The sequence below is a fragment of the Artemia sp. Qi Xiang Cuo genome, chromosome 14, assembly GCF_049724085.1.
Source record: "Artemia sp. Qi Xiang Cuo chromosome 14, ASM4972408v1, whole genome shotgun sequence".
Lineage (NCBI taxonomy): Eukaryota > Metazoa > Arthropoda > Branchiopoda > Anostraca > Artemiidae > Artemia > Artemia sp. Qi Xiang Cuo.
In genome coordinates, this window is record NC_142807.1 from 67,046,778 (window position 1) to 67,069,153 (window position 22,376).

General features: G+C 33.3%; 1 protein-coding gene across 1 annotated transcript in view; it reads right to left on the bottom strand.

Moving 5' to 3' along the window:
* The window catches only part of mmy (UDP-N-acetylglucosamine pyrophosphorylase mmy), a 156,515-nt gene that overhangs the window by 38,733 nt on the left and 95,406 nt on the right, over positions 1-22,376 (bottom strand). Inside the window, exon 8 of the mRNA XM_089100434.1 lies at positions 5,458-5,643. Coding sequence (XP_088956560.1) covers positions 5,458-5,643 — 186 coding nt within the window. The remainder of the gene's footprint in view (positions 1-5,457; positions 5,644-22,376) is intronic.

Here is a 22,376-nt window from a genome sequence, read left to right on the forward strand (position 1 = left end):
AACAAGTAATGGATGATACAATGCATTGGACTTAGACAGACTGCATTGGACTTGTATAATTTGGGCTATATGTTTGCATATTAGGGGTGGGGGCAGGGTTAGGTTAAGGTAAGTTTGATTGGGTGAGGTTTCCATAATTTTGTTTCTAAAGTATTATGTTATCATCATGATTTGTTATTTTTCACTAGTATCAACCTTACTTCACCTCTTGGATGTGTTTCCAATAACCGACAAGTACCCAAATTTCTAGAAGACACAATCTTTAATGAGTGAGTGTGATGGCAGCAGATGGCAGCAGTTTGTTTATAAGTTTTTTTTTTACTTTATTAAAATAAAGAGTTTAGATTTTAATCAATCAATCTTTATTACCAAAAGAACACACAAGGCTTCAAAAATGGAGTAAAAAAAGTGGTAAAAAATGGAGTGAACATAAAGGAAAGAATAGAAAAGGAAAAAAAGAACACACACATGTAAAACATACTATTTTGAATTCCGTAACGTACTAATAATACAAGTAAGATACAGATAATAACAAACAAATAATCTACTGACGCCGAGCAGGATGGAGCCTATTCGACTTCAAGATCGAATGCGATTTAAGGACAAAAGTGGACAGATTTAGAGTGGTCAAGGTCAAAAACAGGGCTTTTGATGTCCTGCTTTTTATCATCCCCCTCCCTTGCAGCACTCATGGAAGTGGTAGTTCAAAAATTAGCTGCACACCACGAATGACATCCGGCATTTAAGCCATAATATTAGTTGTTTTGTCAACAGATTTGAACGAACGATGTTGGTATGTCATCGGATTCTGCTATTTGTTTGACATGGTTTGGTTATTGATAAAATTAGTCCAAGTTTCCGAAATACGAGATTGAGAATCGAGGGGAACTCCGAACACAAGGTACACGAGTCATATCACATAAGGGAAGGGAGAGATGGAAGCTACCTGAACTGTTTTTTCCTTTATCAATGATCAGCTTCGTAGATTTCAAACTCAGTTTGAATCCTTACAAAGGGTCACCATTTTTTTATTTGTTTATATAGTGCCACATATAGAAAATGCTTTCAGTTGCGATATATGCATTTGACTCTCTTATCCATGCAGCGATTCTTCTGAAAGCTGGTGAAGGGGGATTGAATCTGGCCATTATTCATTCTCTTCGGGATTTATATTCAAGACCACGTATCCACCTGAAGGTACCCCCGATAATGCCATGCCCCCAATTGCGCGTAGACAACTTATCCCAGCCTAGAAAGGGTCACCTCTCCTGACCTCTTTAATAACTTTGAACTGGAAGCACAAGAGTTGTGCCCACCTTCTCTGATTTTGTCTTCTGTATCCCTTTGCTCTGTAAGCTTTTGTACGACGGGTTTTCAAATAAATAAATAAAATAAATATTGAATGTAATTTAAATAAATATGAAATTTAAATAAATAAATATTGGAAATAAATATTGAATATTGAATCAAATAAATAAACAAATATTGAATGACGTAAAGTAGCAAATGATTACATAAATGCGTCAAAGACGTCCAGTTTGAGTGTCAAGTACTTTGATAATGGCAACAGGGAATGTTGTTCCTGTTAACCCTTCTGCGGTGAAAGGAAAATTACCTTTCTTTTTTTAGGATTTATGCACCCCTTCATCCTCAATACGCCCGGGAATTTGAAGGGGATGTGGTTTGTCTTATTATTATTTTATTTTTGTTCAATAAACGATGCTGAAATGGAATGTTGAAATTGAAAAGACGAGCAGCCCATTTCAATAACCATTCCCTTATTTCCCTTAACTTGTTAGAAAAAGGTGACAAATAAGTAATTAACTACTTCCCCAAAAAGCATGAAGTAAACTAGGTTTTGTAAAAAACTAGGTTCTGCTATAAAAATAAATGATACCACCAAAGGCGGATAGGGAATTAATATTTGGGGGCGCACCGACAAAACTTGGATTCCCTCGTTGATGTTTCGCCCTTCCTCCCCTGCAATTAGTGCAGCTTTTGACCTTCGGAGGGCGGGGGGGGGGGGGGGTATTAGCACGTACCACAAAAACCAACCACCGGATCCATCCCTGAATAACACCCAACACAATTCCAAAATAATTCAGGAAAAAAGGTGACTCATAAGAACCTCCTTGAGTTAATATTTTATTTTTCCATTCACTAGGGCAAACCAACGCTTTCTAGACAACCTTCTTTGATAATTTAAAGATAGTGATAAAGCCAGGTGAACGAAAGCCCAAATATCACATATTGAAAATCTCTGCAAGTTTCATTGCTCTAGCTCAAATACTTATCTTTAAAACGTTGACTTATATTTACTTCAATGCTTCGTTGACACTTTTATAAAAAAAAGAAAAGAAAGGAAAAAAGGGGAAAAGCCTATCCTGACTATTAAAACGCAAAACGTTTCCAAATGTTCCACGGAGCTATTTGAGTTTTCCAAGAGAATAAGAAACAAAATTATACCCAAGGATAGCAACTAAACTCTGAAAAAAAACGAATGGCATGACAAAAGATCTATCGGAGTTTAAGAATGCATTTAAGCAGATGAAGACGCGGAAAGGAAAAATACAAATAATATGAGACTCAGACAACCTTGATGAACGTTTAGAAATGCATAATTTTAAACAGTCAGGAAATGAAATTCATAAGTCAGAAACTATAACAGAGGTCTACAACAGAAATCAGAAAGCTACAACAGGATTCCATAGCAGAAACTACATCTACAAAACACAGCTACAGCTACAGAAACTAAAGATACAGCAGAAACTACTAAAGAAGTCAGAAAGCTACAACAGAAACTACAGCTACAGAGCACAGCTACAAAATAGCTGCAACTACAAAAACTAAAGCTACAGCAGAAACTACAATAGAATTCAGAAAGCTACAAATGAGAAACAAAGTTAGAAAGCTGCAATACAAAAACAGAAGTCATAAATCTACAACAGAAACTACAGCAGAGAGCTGCAATAGAAACTACAGCTACAGAGCACAGCTATAACTACAGAAACTCAAGCTAGAACAGAGAAACAAAAGTTAGAAAGCTACAACACAAAAACAGAAGTCAGAAAGCTGCAACAGAAACTACAGCAGGAAGCTGCAACAGAAACTACAGCTATAGAGCACAGCTACAGCTACAAAAATTTCTACAAATACAGAAACTACAACAGAAGTCAGAAAGCTACAACAGAGAAACAGAAGTCAGAAAGCTACAATAGAAACTACAGCAGGAAGCTGCAACAGAAACTACAACTATAGAGCACAGCTACAGCTACAAAAAATTCTACGACTACAGAAACTACAACAGAAGTCAGAAAGCTACAACAGAGAAACAGAAGTCAGAAAGCTACAATAGAAACTACAGCAGGAAACTGCAACAGAAACTACAGCTATAGAGCACAGCTACAGCTACAAAATTTCTACAACTACAGAAACTACAACAGAAGTCAGAAAGCTACAACAGAGAAACAGAAGTTAGAAAGTTACAACACCAAAACAGAAGTCAGAAAGCCATGGAGTAAACAACAACTTATGTACCAGCAATAGCCGAGCCTGGTAATAATGGAAAATAGTATATATTGTTGAGGAACAGGCTCATATGCAAGAAGAGAGCGTCCATAATTATCCGCCCTCCTCTTTACAATATCACGATGGTTTACGAAGAAGTTTATGGAGGTAAGGGGGGAGTGACTGCTAAAAGGCAAAGTTTCCACACAGTCCCATGTACGAAGAAATAAAAATTCAACTATTAAGTTGGATTTCAATTATTCTTCAGAGCTTAGGAAACTTTCTAAGCAAACAAGGGCTTCAAAGAGAAACTAAAAATAATTCCAATTAAAAACTCAGACTCAGGCGAGCATGACCAGAATCCAAGAATATATAATTTCAAATGGGAAGGAAAATGTAATTCTAGCGATAGAATCAAATACAACTTAAACGTCATGCAAACGTACCCAGTTCTACTAATTATAGTCTGTAGTTATGAAGAGCTGGTAATCCCTTAAAATCTAAAAACGTTTCATGATTTATTTTTTATGGTGGGAGGGGGCTGCTTAAGGCAAACGGTTTCCCTATCTTCAAGTTCGATTCAAGCTTCAAGTGAAAGGAAAAATAAAAGTAAAATTGACGAACCAGGATTCGGGCGAGTAACTACTATTATTATCAAATATGCAATATTTGTCATAAAAAAGTTATAAAACAAGGGGCATAATTAGAAAGAAGAGAAAATACATAGTTGAGAAAGACACTAAAAAGTTCTAAAATACTATGTATGATCAACTTTCTTGAGGTTAACTCTTAATATTTATATTCTTATTTCAGCAGCTCGTAAGGAATGCAGTACAACCTTCCTCTTGAATACAACACAGCGTAACAAAGAAATTGTTCATAAAAAAAATGTGGGAATCAAAAATCTTTCATTCTTTTCCTGGCTTAAAGTTTCATACAACAGAAACAATCAGGCTATGCATTCTTTTTAGTGCTCAAAATTTTCACAAAATATGGGATCGTAATACCATAAACATACAGAATAGGAACGCAAAGAGAAACATACTAGCTTATAATTTAATACAAAAGAGCCGATCAGAACCTGAGTAACATACATCATGCACAACATAATGCACATACATCATACATCATCATATATCATACATCATGCAAATCATGCATCATACATCATAAACATACAGAATAGGAACGCAAAGAGAAACATACTAGCTTATAATTTAATACAAAAGAGCCAATCAGAACTTGAGTAACATACATCATGCACAACATCATGCACATACATCATACATCATCATACATCATGCACATCATGCATCATACATCATAAACATACAGAATAGGAACGCAAAGAGAAACATACTAGATTATAATTTAATACAAAAGAGCCAATCAGAACTTGAGTAACATACATCATGCACAACATCATGCACATACATCAAACATCATCATACATCATGCACATCATGCATCATACATCATAAGAATACAGAATAGGAACGCAAAGAGAAACATACTAGCTTATAATTTAATACAAAAGAGCCAATCAGAACTTGAGTAACAAACATCATGCACAACAGGCTCATTTGATGTAGATTCCCTGATTAATACGGTTTCAAACCTATCGAGTTTTAACGATGTCGGACTGTTTGTTTCTCCAGCAATAAGGATTGACTTGAGGCTTACGAGAATATATCACAAAATAAACCATCTTATGAATACGGAAACATTGGATGATAATCTCTCTTTTTGTTTGGATAGACCCTCTTAAACTAACATCTATAAGAAACACTTAGTTTTCAAAAGAAAACCCTTAATTTTCAAAAGAGTTGTTCACAATCTCACAATGGTCACAATCAATAAGCAGCAAATTAAATTGGAATATTATAATAGCAATAAGATAACCGTTTCACTTCCATATCGATTAACTGCTAAACAAGGTCACGGTCCTACCTTGGAATCAGAGGGACTTCTGTTCCTTCTTCATCTACAAAGACACCACCTGATGCAATTACCCACCGTCGATGGAGTTCATATAGGGAGTTTCGACATGTTGTCGGTGTATCTTTATCAGCTCCATCAGCATTTTTTAAGGGACTAAATTCATCTTCACGCAGTACTTCCCAAACAACGAATCGCCTGTAAAAGAAAAATAAATTCTACTCTTTAAAAGTGTATATATATATATATATATATATGTATATATATATATATGTATATATATATATATGATAATGGTAATAAGCTTACCTAAGCTATGGATGTCAGGTATTGTGTTATCTTGGAACGATAATTTCGACAGGACCTGTGCCTGTCATCATCAGGTTCAAATTCAAAACTCTTGCCAGAATATAAAATCACTAAATAAAATAAAACTAAAATCACTAAACAACACTAGTAATAAGTCGAACCTGGAATTATTGTTGTAATATGGCTCGGATTTTGGTAGAGGCATTGATGGCTGCTATCCTAGTAGATCTCAAAAAGGTTGGGTCTTTAGAAGTATGGTGGAGTTTTTTGCGAGTTCTTAGCCTATGGGTAATGGGTTCCCAAATTTCGCTGATGCGGAACTCTCCATTGTCTTTATTAATGGCTGGTTTGTTTTTAGCAATTTCCAGAGCTTCTCTGATTTTCTGCTTTAAGAGTTGTGGAACAATAGCAATAAGTTGAGCCTGGTCAAAATTAACGGAGTGAGAAGGGTTTTCAAAAATATGATGGGCCAGTGCAGAAAAAGTATCTTCCTCCTTAAGTTTTGTCTTTTTAAGGCAGGCATCAATGGAATCAGCATGTTCTTTTAATCCGTGATGTAGAGATCTCATGGTACGACCTATATAGGTATCACCACAACTGCAAGGAATCTCATATACTCCCGGTGGATCTGAAGTGATCTTATCTTTACCTTTGTTTAAGAAGGAGGAGACGGTCATTCCAGAAGGAAAAAACACCTTAAAGCCTAGCTTAGTGAGTTTGGAGCTTAAAATGTCAGTAATCCCCTTAATATAAGGTAATGACAAAAGGGTTTATCTTCTTCAGTCTTAGGGGAGCTCTTGGTTTTTGTGCTAATCTTTCTCCTGGAGATAACCTTATCAATGACTTGTTGGGGGTAGCCATTGCCCATAAGAATATCTTTTATATGATCAAGTTCAGCCTTCAGCTCCAAATCAGAGGAACACACTACAAACGCTCTATCAACCAGCGAATAGACTACAGAATTTTTAATTATTGGGTGGTTATAAGAGTCATATCTCAGATATCTATCACTATGAGTTGGCTTTGAACTTGATCATATAAAAGATGTTCTTATGGGCAATGGCTACCCCCAACAAGTCATTGATAAGGTTATCTCCAGGAGAAAGATTAGCACAAAAACCAAGAGCTCCCCTAAGACTGAAGAAGATAAACCCTTTTTGTCATTAGCTTATATTAAGGGGATTACTGACATTTTAAGCTCCAAACTCACTAAGCTCGGATTTAAGGTGTTTTTTCCTTCTGGAACGACCGTCTCCTCCTTCTTAAACAAAGGCAAAGATAAGATCACTTCAGATCCACCAGGAGTATATGAGATTCCTTGCAGTTGTGGTGATACCTATATAGGTCGTACCATGAGATCTCTACATCACCGATTAAAAGAACATGCTGATTCCATTGATGCCTGCCTTAAAAAGAGAAAGATTAAGGAGGAAGATACTTTTTCTGCACTAGCCCATCATATTTTTGAAAACCCTTCTCACTCCGGTGATTTTGACCAGGCTCAACTTATTGCTATTGTTCCACAACTCTTAAAGCAGAAAATCAGAGAAGCTCTGGAAATTGCTAAAAACAAACCAGCCATTAATAAAGACAATGGAGAGTTCCGCATCAGTGAAATTTGGGAACCCATTACCCATAGGCTAAGAACTCGCAAAAACTCCACCATACTTCTAAAGACCCAACCTTTTTGAGATCTACTAGGATAGCAGCCATCAATGCCTCTACCAAAATCCGAGCCATATTACAACAATAATTCCAGGTTCGACTTATTACTAGTGTTGTTTAGTGATTTTAGTTTTATTTTATTTAGTGATTTTATATTCTGGCAAGAGTTTTGAATTTGAACCTGATGATGACAGGCACAGGTCCTGTCGAAATTATCGTTCCAAGATAACACAATACCTGACATCCATAGCTTAGGTAAGCTTATTACCATTATCATGTACAAGAGTCAGGTTGGCCTCAGAGAATATATATATATATATATATATATATATATATATATATATATATATATATATATATATATATATATATATATATATATATATATATATATATATATATATATATATATATATATATATATATATATATATATATATATATATATATATATATATATATATATATATATATATATATATATATATATATATATATATATATATATATGCAGTTTTATAATTTAAGTTTTAACTTTATAATTTAAGTTTATAATTCGAAAGTATAAGTCTCATAATTAGAAATTGTATCTATGTGTATTATAAAACAACGTCATATTACCATGATGCTTATTGACATCATGTGTAGCTAGTATGTATATCATTACTAAGAAACTTAACCTGTATCTTTTTATACAAAAAAAAACAACAAGTTTTTTAAACTGAAAGTAAGGAGCGACATTAAAACTTAAAACGAACAGAAATTATTCCGTATATGAAGGGGGCTGTCCCCTCCTCAACGCCTCGCTCTTTACGCTAAAATTTTATTTATTGTTTAGAAAAATAGAGTTGTGAGAAAGTCAAACTTTAGCGTAAAGAGCGAGGCGTTGAGGAGGGGACAGCCCCTTCATATACGGAATAATTTCTGTTCGTTTTAAGTTTTAATGTCGCTCCTTACTTTCAGTTTAAAAAACTTGTTTTTTTTTATTTAATTTTTGAACGTTTTTGAATTAATGCAGGTTTTGATTTTGGCTCACCGTACATGAATAATTAAAACAAATTTTGCATATTATATTTGGTTAAATGGCTTTCTCGAAACTTGTTTAATTTTATTTACGAACGTTTTTATTAGTAATAAATATACGTAACTTAGAATTAACTTACGTAACGAACTTCTATATTCATAAAATTTTAACGCGTATATTAAGGGGTTCGCCCCTAGTCAATACCCTGCTCTTTAAACTATAGTTCGATTTTTTTTTTTCCAGTACTTTAAAAATGACCTCTTAATCACAATCAGTTGATCAGTTGAAAAACTTGTTTTTTTTTTATTTAATTCCTGATCTTTTTCTTTAATAAGGCTGGGAAATCCGGCGACCCCTTCATAGCAATGTCCCTTCCCCCATGAAAACTTCCTTCATGGAAAGATCCTTCCATATAGCCCCCGACCCTCTCCTTCCCCCACCTACCATAAAAAATCTCCTCTGAAATAGTCTGTATACATCCCAATAACCAATACTATATGTTAACCTTGAGTAAAGCTCATAACTTTCAGCCCTCCCCCTGGGGACTTTGGGGGATCAAGTCATTCTAAAAGACATTTTTATCGTATTTTAGACCATGTTGAACAAAACGCCTATCTCAAAATTTTTATCGGGTGACTTTTGGAAAAAAATGAGCATGGGAAGGGACCTAGTTGCCCTCCATTTTTTTTGGTCACTTAAAAACGGCACTAGAGTTTTTAGTTTACGTTCGAATGAGCCTTCCTGCGATATTCTCGGTCCACTGGGTCAATACGATCACCCCTGGGAAAAAAAAAAAAAAAAAAAAAAACAAACAAATAAACACGCAACCGTGATATTTCTTCTGGCAAAAAATGTAAAATTCCACATTTTTTTAGATAGGAGCTTGAAACCTCTACAGTAGGGTTCTCTGATAAGCTGAATATTATGGTGTGATTTTCATTAAGGTTCTATAACTTTTAGGGGTCTTTCCCCCTTTTTTCGAAAATCAGCCAAATTTTCTCAGGCACGTAACTTTTGATGGGTAAGCTTAAACTTAATGAAACTTATATATTTAAAATCAGAATTAAAATCTGATTCTTTTGATGTGTCTATTGGTATCAAAATCCCGTTTTTTATAGTTTCGGTTACCATTGAGCCGGGTCGCTCCTTACTTACAGTTCGTTACCACGAACTGTTTGATTAAGTTTGTTGATTGGTTACAAAAGGTTGATTGTAACCATTTTGTTTTGACAAATTGACCAATTAGAAATGCCAGAAATACCTAATGTCCTCATTTCTTTGCCGAAAATACCAAAAGCAGTCCTCCTCCTCTTCCTTGGGCAGATGTCCTCCTGAGAGATATTTTCAGGTGGTAACCATGTATATATGTACATGTGTACGTATGTGTAGAATTTTATAAAAACTCTTACCCATGAAAGGTTACGAGCCTGAAAAATTTGCCTGATTTTTGAAAAAAAGGGAAAAACCCCTAAAAGTCATAATATGTTTATGCAGATCACACCGTAAAATTCAGCGTATCAGAGAACCCTACTGTAGAGGCCTCAAGTGCCTATCTGAAAAAATGTGGAATTTTGTATTTTTTGCCAAAAGAAGATCACGAATGCGTGTTTGTTTGTTTTTCCCAGGGGTGATCGTATCGACCGAGTGGTCCTAGAATATCGTAAAAGAGCTCATTCGAACGGAAATTAAATGCTCTAGTTCCTTTTTTAAGTGATCAAGAGAATTGGAGGGCAACCAGGCCCCCTCCTACACCCCTTTTTTTCTTAAAATTGACCGATCAAAATTTTAAGATAGCCATTTTGTGCGACATAGTCGAAAGGCCAAATAAATATGCCTTTGGAGATATCAGGACCCCCCCCCCAACCCCTGGAGAAAGGTCTTTAAGTTACAAAAGTTACCTATTGTTTAGACATAGTATTTGATATTATTATTATTATTATTTATTTTTAATCCACACTATACAGAGGTACAATACGTGGAGTATCACGAGGAAAAACACAAAAAATGCGACACAAGACAATATATAAATCAAAAATTACCAAATTACAGTGTAACACATAATAATTTAAAAGAAACGAGAGCAAAAAAAAGAAATAACGTGAAAGGAGGAAAAAAAAAAAAAAAACTGACAACTTGCAGAATCTAATAAGCAGGCATTAAAATTATCAATATTGGATTTTTACTCACTCTTTACAAATCTAAATTGTAGAATGACCAAACAGAGAAAAACAACTAAACAAATAAAAGAAAAATAACTTACGACTGAAAAAACCTGATAAGGTGATGGTGCGGAGAAAAACGGATACAAGCAGTATTTGAAAGTTTTCTGTGTAGTGCTTCCAGTTTTTCAGTAATATTAGGAACAAGAAATTTATTAGTAATTACCTGGTTTTTAGTCCAAGGAGGAAGAAACAACAAAAATTTACAAAATCTAAAATTATTAATCCGGATTCTTTTTAACTCAGTTTACTTCAGAAGGAGAAAAATTCCAGAAAAAAAAAGAATTGAATGGTCACAAAAAGTTGAGTAGAGCTTGGCCAACGCGAATTTATTATATTTACCTCTATTGGCAACAATCTTAGCATATCCTAATTTAATTTTCATATTTATATCTGAGACTGAGCGCTGGCGCAAGCTCGGAAGACAATTAGTAATAGAACTACCGAACCATCGAAGAGAATCTAGGAGAGGAATAGTAAAGCCACTACAGCGAAGGGAAGTTCTAGAAATATTATTAAAAGAAAGAGATTCACACTTATTTACACTAACAGAAAGACCTGTATCAAAAAAAGAAAGTAGCAACATGAGAAATCATTGTAAATAGATCAGTTTTTTAGAACGGCTTATAAGAAGCAGATCATCAGCGTAAGCCAGGTAGGAAACATCAGAAAAACCGGAGAGATAGGTATCCGAAATCTTTGCCAGAACTCCTGAAACACACAAATTAAAAAGGGTCGGAGATAAAACTCCACCTTGCCTTAAACCTCTTTTCAATTTAATATTAGATGCAGGCGCAGATTTCAGCCGAAGAAAAGAATTAGAGTACCAGTACCGAAGAAGCAAAATAACGGATAGATTGACACCGTAACCACGAAGAGCAGAAAAAAGCTGACTATGACATACACTATCCAAAGCTTTTGATAGATCTAAAGTACAAAGAAATATACTCCTTCCCTTAGAAGAATTTTCAAGGAGCAAAGATGATAATACACGATGTGCGTGTTGACAACCTACTCCGGGCTTAAATCCAAACTGGTTATCTCTCTCAAGCATATTATTAGTCACAAAAGGTATTAAAACATGCACAAGAACTTTACTAAAAGTGCAAGAGACAGTAATAGGTCCGTAAGAAGAGCAAATAAAAGGAGAATTCCCCTTCTTTAAAATTGAAGAGACAGTACCACACAAAAAACTCTCCGGTACACTAGAAGTACAAATACACATCTGGAGAAGTAGGTGTATATGGTTAATAAGGGGGGAGCAATCTAATAAAAGGTGAAATCTAGATATACCATCATTATCAACATTACCTGATTTAAGTTTCTTAATTGCTTCAATTACGGATGAAAGAGAAATAGGAACACAGACACGCTGAGATAGAGGGGTACTAAAAATAGCAGAAAGAGAATGAGAATACAAAGAATGCACACGGTAATTAACATTAGAAAAAATAGACGAGTAATGGTCATGCCAAGCAGATGCAGAAAGACAATCACTATTTGGTACATCACTTCTAATCGACTCAGAATTAATAACTTTTCGCCATTCTCTCTTTGACACTGGAAAATCCATACCACGATAACGCATAGACTTAAGATATTTTTTATATTCCCTGCGGGTCTTATGCTTAAGGTCAGAAACAATACCACAAGGCGGTCTATCACATTCATTTCTGACATTTAACCAAAACTTATCTTTATTTTTAAAATTTTTTAAATTATGATCTAAAGAACAAATAGGTTTTTGTATACCACATCTAGCACATTTCAGTGGTTATACAACTACCTTTGCATATTTTAGACATGTAATTATTTGATTATAATACAAGTCCCGGTCCTTTTTACAATTCCCATATTGCGAAGCATGCACACATTTTTCGAGGGGGGGGAGGGGGAATTTTCTACTGGTGGAATTTTCCACGGGGATAATTTTTCATGGGAGGGAAGTTTCCAGGGAGAGTTTTCACGGGAAAATTTACAGTGGGGGAATTTGCCGGAATTCCTATACGAAATTATTTTTATGTCTTGCTTTCTCATTGACTACTCAATTTTATGCAAGGAGATGTTAAGGGTATTTGTCTAGGGTAAATTTTCACCAGGATTGAATTGGTTAGAGAATAAATCCTTGGGGAGGAGGGATTTTTCCGTGGAGGGGTAGCCAGATTTCTTGGTATTATTTAAAAAAAGATAAGAAATTGGCTTAGAACGATCAGAAATTATTTAAATAATCGCTCTTTGTTTAGGTTAAATAAATAAAAAAGTTTTTTCAATTGAAAGTAAGGAGCAACATTAAAACTTAAAACGAACAGAAATTATTCCATATATGAAAGGGGCTGTCCCCTCGTCAACGCCCCGCTCTTTACGCTAAAGATTGCCTCTTTGTCACAACTACTTTTTAAAGAAAAACTTTAGCGTAAAGAGCGGGCCGTTGATGAGGGGACAGCCCCTTTCATATATGGAATAATTTCTGTTCGTTTTAAGTTTTAATGTTGCTCCTTACTTTCATTTGAAAAAGCTTGTTTTTTTATTTAATCTATACAGAAACCGATTATTTTGAGTCTTCCTTATTTGCAATATATAAAAAAACTTGTTGTTTTTTGCATCACCCTATGCCTACTTTGTGTCAAATTAAGTATTTTGACACGTGACTGAACATGTGGGCTGAACATACTTTCTTTTAATTCAGACAGTTTGGGGAATTCAAGCTTGATTAGGACTAACCTGAAAAGGGTGATAAATCTGACTCCTTTTTGCTTTCTCAGCATTCTAGCGGAACTCAGGCCAGATGATAGGATTCCCACAAATGAAAACTCACAAAAAACGGATAGATAAGTCAGTTTAAGTGGGAACCTGACATAGGAGAATATTCTCATTAGAATTCTAGGAATACGCTAAATTTCCGTCAAACTTATTGAGTTACAACTGTAAGTTCTTGTTGCTACCTCAAAAGTTTGAGTAAATCATTTTCTTGTATCCTTACTCTAATACAAAGTTGCTATAAAAAGTCAACTGTCAAGGGAACTCAAAGCTAAGATCTGCAAAAACAATGACAGGGCGAAGAGAATGTGACATCTAGATCAAGTGACTAAAGAATCTTTCCACCGATATAGGCGATATAAGCTGTTTTTAAGACACGTATTTTCAACGAGACTATACTGCTCGTAAACAAACTAACGTTCAAACTAACGAAAAAAAACTCAAGCTAACGGGGAAAAAAACGGAAAACCTAGTCTTATAATTCCAAATGTTCAAAAAAAAAGACAGGGATCATTCATTCTATAACTGAAACTTTTGAAAAACGTAAAATTGCCAGTTTCACAACTGAAAGTTTCAAAAACCAGAGAATTTCAAGTAGCCAATACAGATAGCCAACAAATTAAAAAATTGCGGGTTTACCGATTGTTAACTGTTAATTAATAAAAAATAAAGAGTCGCCAATTTTATAATTGAAAATGTTAAACCGAGAATCAGTTGTTTTATAATTGAAGGTTTCAAAAAACGTAAAATCTCCAACTTCAGAAGTGAAATTCCTAAAAATCAGTTTTTATAACTGAGATTATTAAAAGTGGAAAATCAACAGTTTTATAATTGAAATATAAAGCATATATTTCGATTATATATAAAACAATAATCTAAATTATTGATTTATTCAATTTAAAATAATTGAAATATAAAAAAACGAGGAATCACTAGTTATAACTCCCAATTTTTTTTTAACTAATAATCTTTAGATTCGTTACTGTAATTGCTAGAAAACAAAGTATCACCAGTCTCATAATTGAAAATGTTCAAAATGTGGCCAAAATTCCCTTTGCGCCAAAAAAAAAAATCTTATGTAAAAGCGCACCAGATATGGCAATTTTCTTACAAAATGAGACTCCTTAAAACATTCTACGAACGCTGATTCATAAGATCACCCCTGGGAAAAAAAGAAAAAAAGAAAAGAAAGAGGGAGGACACATTAGTGCTTCCTACGTGAAAAAGCGGTTTTGCTTGATGTTGAAGCTGGAGCTCATGAAATTGAAGTTCAAACTATGACCTGAGCCACACAGAAACTTCTTTAATATTATCATACACAATAGAAAAACTACAGGAGTAGCCTACTCTTGCGACTTGTATGTGTATCTCTGACCTCTAATAGAGGTTTAATTTTCATACTTGGGAGGAAAAAACCGTTCCGAAAAGAGCTGCGATATTACATCTGGAATTGGGACTTAGATTCTCCAAATGCCTTTTGATTTGGGCAACTGTCGGCTAGATTAAAGGTATTTCAGTAAGGGCAAAAAAAATGACAGAATTACAATAAAATGTGTATCCAACGAACAGTAAAGGGGGAAAAAATCCTGGATGAAAATCGATGAATTGCGTCCACTCTTCACCACCTAGTATATATTTTGGATTGCCACTTGTTCCCCCATCGGGGCAAAGCCCAGCTAAAACAGCTGGGATAAATCTCTTGATTTGGACAGCTGTCGGCTAGATTAAAGATATCCCGATCAGGCTAACGATTTTAGGTAAAATTGCAATAAATTATGTGTCCAACCAACAGTGATGGTGCTGCCACCACACTTTGGCTCTTCATATCACCCATGAAAACTTCAGGCGACACTTGGTACGCCTACATCAAACCGGAGCGCCTGCTAACAGGTGTAAAGAATTCCCCCTTGGTGAAATTAGTGTTGGCACAGTGATGCCAAGTAAAAAGAACTACACGTTTTAAAGTCACAAGATTCATTAAAAGTAGTATCTCTGTATCATCGTGGTTGCAGTGATAGCTGCAACCTAGTTAAGGACGAACCTTGGGCTAGAATAACCCGAAATAAACTATTTTGAAACTAAAGCAGATCGAAATAAAAAGTAAACCCTTGGAATCGCCGTGGACGAAGATCTTATGCATCAAACTTGTAGTCCCCCCTGGCTTGAACCACAAGGAAAATTCCTTTTTTACATGATAAACCCTTATGTTTGTTCTTTTTTCTTTGTTTTTTTTTCCTCCGCTGCTGGCAGGACACTGAAACATCACAGAGAGCTGTTTAAGCGATAATTTTAAAGAAAATTGCTACATCTACTCGCTTTTGCATTAAACAAAAAATTACAAAAAACAAGACAGGAATGTAATTCCTGTCTTGTTCGTAAGTTCATGTAGTTCCTGTCTCAATATAATTGCTTAAAACAGCTTTAACATGTCCTGACTGTTAACACTATTTTACAAGAGCACTGGACTGTAACACCACGATATCAAAAGAATATAAAATTCAAGTCAACCATAACTATAGCTAAGCATGAGTGCTTCACTGGTAATATCAACGGGAAGAAGACTGAAAAATAAGGTAAACCAGCCAAGATATACTTATTCTGGCTGGCTTCTATATTAATTTTTTAGTTCAAACAGGTTTTTGTAGGATAAAAGCTTCTAGGGCTTGTCATAAACTCAGAAGGAAGTAAGGTTTATGGCTACGAAGAACAATAGATTTAGCAAATGCAAAAAACTAAGATTAATAAAAGCTTTGTGGGAGATAAGAGGCAAAAACAAGGCAAACCGGCCAGGATAGCCTTAGACTTACAGGCTTTTGTCTTAATTTATTAGTTTAAACTGATTTCTGTAGTTTTTCAAGGATTTGTAGTACCTTCCACAAGGAAAAAAGGGTAAGGTTTAAAGCTACTAGGGACAATAGATTTAGCTTATTCAACAAGACAGTAGCACTGCTAAGACAATGATGTGATATAAAACCGGAGAAAAATGTAAAAACAAGCTGAAGCAGCCAAGATAGCCTTAGTATGGCGGGTATTTGTCTTAGTTTTTAACTTCAGAGGGACTAAAATAGGTTTTCAAGGATAATGGAGTTTAGGATTTCGAAGTGAAACAAAAGAATGCAAGGATTGGGACCACAGAAGAAAATCAATTTAGAAAAGTGAAATTATAGTGGAATTCATAAAACCTATAGGGCTGCAAGAGTGAATTTTTTTTCAGTGAAAAAAATTACTCATACAGCCTCGAGTACATTCAAAGGCGAAACTTTTAACAGTAAAGTTTTAAGAGAAACTCCATATGCTTCTATGAATAGTAATATATGATGTCAACTTTATTTAATAAGCAATCATTGCTGGATTTTATCTTAATTTTCAGTGCAGACAGATTTCTGTAGTTGTTACATAGGTCTTAGAGTTGTTACGTTACAGCAGTTGTTACAGTTACTACGATATGCCACAAGATAAAAGGAATGTAAGATTTATGGCTATTTCGAATACTTCTACTACTACTAACAGCTCACCGCAGCACCAAGCCACTTGAGGACAACACAGCTACGCACACTCCTCCTTCACCCATATCTTTTCAAAACTTCCCTCTTTACACCCTCCCAGGAGATTCTCGTTTCCATTTAATCTATCTTTACATCATCCTCCCTCCCCAACCGCGGACGACCTGCTTAGATTTAGGAAACGCAAAAATAAAATACGACTGATAAAAACCTCCAATAGAAAGAAAAGAGGAGAGAAGGTGGAAAAACAAGCTAAAACAGCCAAAATAGGTAAAACGGGCTCAGTTTTGTCTTAAATTTTTAGTTCAAATATATATCTTTAATTTTTTAAGGATAATAATGACTTGTAGATTATTCCACAAGATAAAAAGAATGTAAAGTTTATAGCTACTGGGGACAATAAATAGTAAGTACAATCTTAGTGAGTATAGTAGCCATACTATGCATACATGTTAAGTATAATAAAGTAAATATAGTAGGAGACATAGCGAGTGTAACCAGTTGGGCTTTTAACATATGAATGTTGTTAGCTCTCAACAGCTGTACAAGTTATGATTAACTGCTTTTTGTGGCGTAATGATTATTAGGGTATAAATGGAATAAATAAACAAAAATAAATACCCCACAAGGAGGCAGGAACGATGCCAAACATTAGTCTGTTCTATCCCCTTTTTAGAAGAGCAAAATACAGAAAAATTGCAACATTTGTAACAATTGACATTTATGTAACCCTTTTCGGGCAAAAAAACTTTTTGTGCGGGTGGCACACTTTATTTGGCCATAAATTCTTTTGTTTCTCTTATTTTTTGGCCCGCGACAAAGTGTGCGTGCCTTTTTTCGTTCGGTAATTCAACAAAGAGAAAATAACCAGACGCCGAAGTCTAGAAGAAAAGCAGAAGACGACTTTGTTTTGAAATAACAAAATAATGAATATACCCTATATATTACTATTAATGGGTAGTCAATGCTTAGGGTTTGATCTGTTTCTTTTTTTTTAATGTAAATTGCAACAAAAAAACTGTATTGGTTCCTCATAGAAAATTTTAACATTCGGGCATAATCCCTTTTCACAATTATTGATTCATTTTAAATACTATTTAAATACTATTTTAAAAGGTAGAAAAACTTAATTACTATTTAAAATACAAACAATAAATGTAAAAATTTTAATACTATTTAAAATGCTACTAAAAAATGTAGAAAAAACTTCAGTACTATTTAAAAAGTAGTGATTTATAATAAGAATTACATTCTATGCAAGGATTCTATTCAAGATGGTGCATTTTACGTGGTGTAGATTTTTTAATTTTCTTAGATGTTGGTTTTCAAAATATTGTGCATTTTTGCATTTTACGTGGTGTAGATTTTTTAATTTTCTTAGATGTTGGTTTTCAAAATATTGTGCATTTTTTTTTCGGTCGGTAATTCAACAAAGAGAGCATAACCCGACAACAAAATCTGGAGAAAAGCTAGAAGACGGCTTTGTCTTAAAAATACAAAACAAAATAAATATACCCTATCTATTACAGTTACTGAATAATCAATGCTTATGGTAAGTTTTGTTTCTTTTCCGATCTAAATTCTAGGAAAATATCTTCTATAATTTTCTGCAAGAAGATTTTAAAATTCGGGCTTTTAACAAATTTAAAAATTAGTTATACCCTTTTAACAATTAGTTATGCATTTTAATTACTATTTAAAATACTGTTTAATAAGGTTACAAAAATTTAATTGCTATTTAAAATACAATTAAAGACGTTGAGAAAAATAAATACTATTTGAAATACTAACAAAAAATGTAGAAAATGTTTAAATACTAAGTAAAATATAATTATTTATAATAAGTAATACTATCTATAGATGGAAATAAATTATAGCTTTAATCTAAATCATATGATATTTTTTTCTAAACCAATTTTCGAAAATTTAATTGATCTGATCGCTCTTTTTTTAAACCTCTCACAATAAAATGCTCAAAATAGATAATTATCTTTCTTTCCAATTTGCTTCCCTTTCTAATATCATTAAAGAAAAAAAAATTCCTGCATAATAATTTCAAAAACAACACAGATTTCAGAAAGGAAGTCAACAAAAGATAAGCGATGCTGTTGTTAAAGCATTTATTCAAGTTGAGATAATTCTTTCTAAGGCTAAGCTAGAAACTGTAATAGCTTCTTAGATCACTTACGATTTTAGGATTGCTGACATAGAATGATTTACGACGTAGGGCTACAAAGAACTAGATATGAGCTATAACGTAGACTGCAGAGATAGTAATAACTTATTTAGCAACATTATAAGACTTTAGTATGGCTGAAATTATCAATTAGTAATGATAAATTAGAACTCTAAGAATAAATTGCTTTTTGAAATTGGCACCCCATTATTAGGTTCTAAAAAATGGAATTGCTTATGATAGGATTACATGAAAATTATATACCCCAGCAGCTTTTCTTTTTAATGCCTTCTAATTATATATATTATTTTATTATACGTATAAAAATCTCGTAGTCAATTCTGGCCTCTGTAATAACAATTCTTTCAAACAGTTCGTGGTAACGAACTGTAAGTAAGGAGCGACCCGGCTCAATGGTAACCGAAACTGTAGAAAACGGAATTTTGATACCAATAGATGCATCAAAAGAATCAGATTTAAATGCTGATTTCAAATATAAGTTTCATCAAGTTTAGTCCTACCTATCAAAAGTTACGCGCCTGAGAAAATTTGACTGATTTTCGAAAAAAGAGAAAATGACCCCCTAAAAGTTATAGCACCTTAATGAAAATCACATCATCAACAAAGGGGCTGTCCTCTCCTCAACACCTCGCTCTTTACGCTAAAGTTTGACTTTCTCACAACTCTATTTTTTTTAAACAATGAAAAAATTTAGCGTAAAGAGCGAGGCGTTGAGGAGGGGACAGCCCCTTTCATATACGGAATAATTTCTGTTCGTTTTAAGTTTTAACATCGTTCCTTACTTTCAGTTAAAAAAACTTGTTTTTTTATTTAAGTCATTTAGAACCAGCATAAACTTTGCTTAGATAAACATAATCAGGGTGAATGCAATGGCCTTCAGAGAAAAGTTAAACCCGATTTCTAGTTTCGGTAGTAAATTCGGGTAGTCAATTCGACTTCTAGTAGTCAATTCTGGCTCCACTAATGTGGATGAGAAGGATTTGCAAAGGCTAGACTTGGTCTGGCTTCGGCCCATCCTTTTTTAATTTAAAGCTAAAAAATATAATAAAACAATTTCCAATTGCATTCAATTTTAATTTATGTTACTAGTGATTTTTGTTATTATAAATATATTATAATATTTGCGTTCAAATTTCCAATTGCGTTCAATTTCAACTTATGTTACTAATGATTTTTGTTATTATAAATATGTTATAATGTTATTATTGTCATTATAATAATTATTATTGTTATTATTATTTTTATTATGTTATTGTTGTTATCATTATAATTATATTAAAATAAATAGGAGTTATAAAAAAGGGTATAGACAATAAATATTACACATCAAGTCCATAATCTTTGGTAGTACTGAAAACACACATTTCTAAGGTAAAAAGAAGATATTAGCAGAAAACCCCTACCTGGCTTAGAACGTTTAAAATTGAGTTACCAAGAAGAACAAATTTACAAAAAGACAGTTATTTATGCGTAGAATCGTTGTCAATATTTTAATTATAATTGATATAATGGGTAAAAACAGACAAAAACATGAAAACATAGCACTAAAGTTTTTAAAGCCATAATTTAGTTGAATAAACTTTTTCTAAAGTTGTGCTAGAAATTCCAAAAATATATATTCTTTCAAGGTTTTCAATTCTAAAATTGATGTCTAACGCAGTCATTTGCAAAATAAATCATATATGCCAAGAAATAGATGCTATCCATAATTAAAGCCGTAGAGATATGAAGGCTTCTAGCATTGTTTAAGTTACTCGTTTCTGGGGCTAAGAATGAGATTTTAAAGTATTCTCTGTATGGCTTTGTATTTTAAATTCACTTATACAATTACTTATACAAAAAATTTTCCAAAAAGGAAAGAGATGCCAGCTACATAGTAAGCTATACATAGTAAGCTACATAAGTAAGCTACATACACAGTAAGCTACATAGTAAGCTATATTTGAGTTTCTAGGGTTAAATTATGAGCTTTAAAAATACATTCTTTAGTGGTGTTAAATTGTAAATTATTGAAAATGTAATTATCGACACAATGTTAGATGTTAAAATTTTACAAAAGTAACATGTAAAATGTTAAAAAAAAGGGAAAGAGATGACAACTGCAAAGCAAGCTAAATTGGAGCTTTCTAAGGCCAAATTATGAATTTTAAGAATGCATTCTTCAAAGGCGTTCAATTGTAAAATTATTGAAAATGTAATTATCGACACAATGTTAGATCTTAAAATTTTACAAAAGTAACATGTAAAATGTTTAAAAGAAGGAGAGAGATGACAACTACAAAGCAAGCTATATTGGAGGTTTCTAAGGCCAAATTATGAATTTTAAGAATGCATTCTTCAAAGGCGTTAAATTGTAAAATTATTGAAAATGTAATTATCGACACAATGTTAGATGTTAAAATTTTACAAAAGTAGCATGTAAAATGTTAAAAAAAATGGAAAGAGATGACAACTGCAAAGCAAGCTAAATTGGAGCTTTCTAAGGCCAAATTATGAATTTTCAGAATGCATTCTTCAAAGGCGTTCAATTGTAAAATTATTGAAAATGTAATTATCGACACAATGTTAGATCTTAAAATGTTACAAAAGTAACATGTAAAATGTTTAAAAGATGGAGAGAGATGACAACTCCAAAGCAAGCTATATTGGAGGTTTCTAAGGCCAAATTATGAATTTTAAGAATGCATTCTTCAAAGGCGTTCAATTGTAAAATTATTGAAAATGTAATTATCGACACAATGCACAATGTTAGATGTTAAAATGTTACAAAAATAACATGTAAAATGTTTAAAAAAAGGAGAGAGATGGCAACTACAAAGCAAGCTATATTGGAGCTTTCTAAAGCCAAATTATGAATTTTAAGAATGCATTCTTCAGAGGCATTCAATTGTAAAATTATTGAAAATGTAATTATCGACACAATGTTAGATGTTAAAATGTTACAAAAATAACATGTTAAATGTTTAAAAAAAGGAGAGAGATGACAACTACAAGGCAAGCTATATTGGAGGTTTCTAAGGCCAAATTATGAATTTTAAGAATGCATTCTTCAAAGGCGTTCAATTGTAAAATTATTGAAAATGTAATTATCGACACAATGTTAGATGTTAAAATGTTACAAAAATAACATGTAAAATGTTTAAAAAAAGGAGAGAGATGACAACTACAAAGCAAGCTATATTGGAGGTTTCTAAGGCCAAATTATGAATTTTAAGAATGCATTCTTCAAAGGCGTTAAATTGTAAAATTATTGAAAA